This window comes from Macadamia integrifolia, chromosome 11 (genome assembly GCF_013358625.1).
Source record: "Macadamia integrifolia cultivar HAES 741 chromosome 11, SCU_Mint_v3, whole genome shotgun sequence".
In the NCBI taxonomy this organism is placed as follows: domain Eukaryota; kingdom Viridiplantae; phylum Streptophyta; class Magnoliopsida; order Proteales; family Proteaceae; genus Macadamia; species Macadamia integrifolia.
In genome coordinates, this window is record NC_056567.1 from 27,146,937 (window position 1) to 27,148,289 (window position 1,353).

The 1,353-nt window shown below is 39.9% G+C and overlaps 1 protein-coding gene across 1 annotated transcript in view; it reads right to left on the reverse strand.

Moving 5' to 3' along the window:
• Positions 1-276: 276 nt before the first annotated feature.
• The window catches only part of LOC122093032 (ATPase 2, plasma membrane-type-like), a 1,320-nt gene continuing 243 nt past the window's right edge, over positions 277-1,353 (reverse strand). The window contains exons 2-4 of the mRNA XM_042663300.1: positions 1,049-1,160; positions 694-937; positions 277-581 (exon numbers count right to left, since the gene is read on the reverse strand). Coding sequence (XP_042519234.1) covers positions 277-581; positions 694-937; positions 1,049-1,160 — 661 coding nt within the window. The remainder of the gene's footprint in view (positions 582-693; positions 938-1,048; positions 1,161-1,353) is intronic.

The window sequence follows — 1,353 nt, forward strand, 5'->3', positions numbered from 1 at the left end:
TGTAGATCTATATATTTTTTTGTCGAGTTCCTCTTGAGAACGGTAGCATTCTGATAAATACTTATTAAATTATTGGCAATTTACATCAACCCCCCTCACGTTTGCCTATATTACGTCTTCACCCCTCAAATTTCATTTAAACCAAAAAATTTAACACTGTAATAGAGGTGTTAGTTTTATAATACAAAATGACATAATTACCTTTCTTCTTCTTTCTTATTCTTGTTCGTTTTTCCACTTCCCTCTTGTCTTCTTCTTCGTTTTCCTAATTTCTTATCATTTGTTTCTTTCTATTCCATTAATCATGGTCTTGTCCACTGTGAGCTTATTGAGGGTGAGGGTTCCAGTTTTGTCACTGCAAAGCACATCCATGCTAGCCATCTTTTCAATTGCAGTCATTCTCTTTGTAATGGCACCTTGTTGAGACAATCGGTGAGACCCAATAGCCATCGTCACTGACAACACTGTGGGCATGGCAATTGGAATTACTCCAATGAGTAACACCAACAGATTATCAATTCCACTTCTGTAAGGCAGGCGTTGAATCAGGTACATCACGATGATCTCGATCACCATTCCAACTGCAATTGAGCAAATACAGAAGTTCCCAATTGCTGTCAACAACTTCTGGAAGTGATACACTTGCTTGGTGCTGTCCACAAGATGTGGCCTTGCCAAAGAAGGTGTGGACACCAGTGGCGATAACAACAGCCTCAATCTCACCTTGCTTGCAGGTTGATCCAGAGAAGACCTCTTCACCTGGATTCCTGGTTACAGGGAGAGACTCACCAGTGAGAGCAGATTGGTCTATCTTAAGAGGATCACCTTCCAAGAGATGAGCATCAGCTGGGATAATGTCTCCAAGCTTGATGCTGATCACATCTCCAGGGACCAAGATAGTTGTATCTTGCTCACTCCATTTCCCATCTCTCAACATCTACACATGTTCATGCAATGTCACCTTTTAAGAAATCAATTAGCTTATCATGTTTACATTTTGAAGGATAACAAATGAAACCCACCTTGGTCTTTAAGGGGCAAGACCCGCCATTAGAGCAGCAGCTGCATTTCCAACATTGTTTTCTTCAATGAAACTGATGGTGGAGTTGATGACCAACAACACTGATACCAACGAAATCTTGCCAATCCGGAGGCCTTCCCTGCAATTTGTTCATATTGTTTTTCAATAGAAAGAAACAAATTATGAGAAATTAGGAAAACGAAGAAGAAGTGGGAAAACAAAGAAGAAGAAGAAGGGTAATTATGTTTTTTTGTATTCTAAAACTAACACCTCTTATGGTGTTAAATTTGGATTTAAACGTAATAAGCGAAATTTGGGTGAGGGGGGGGGGG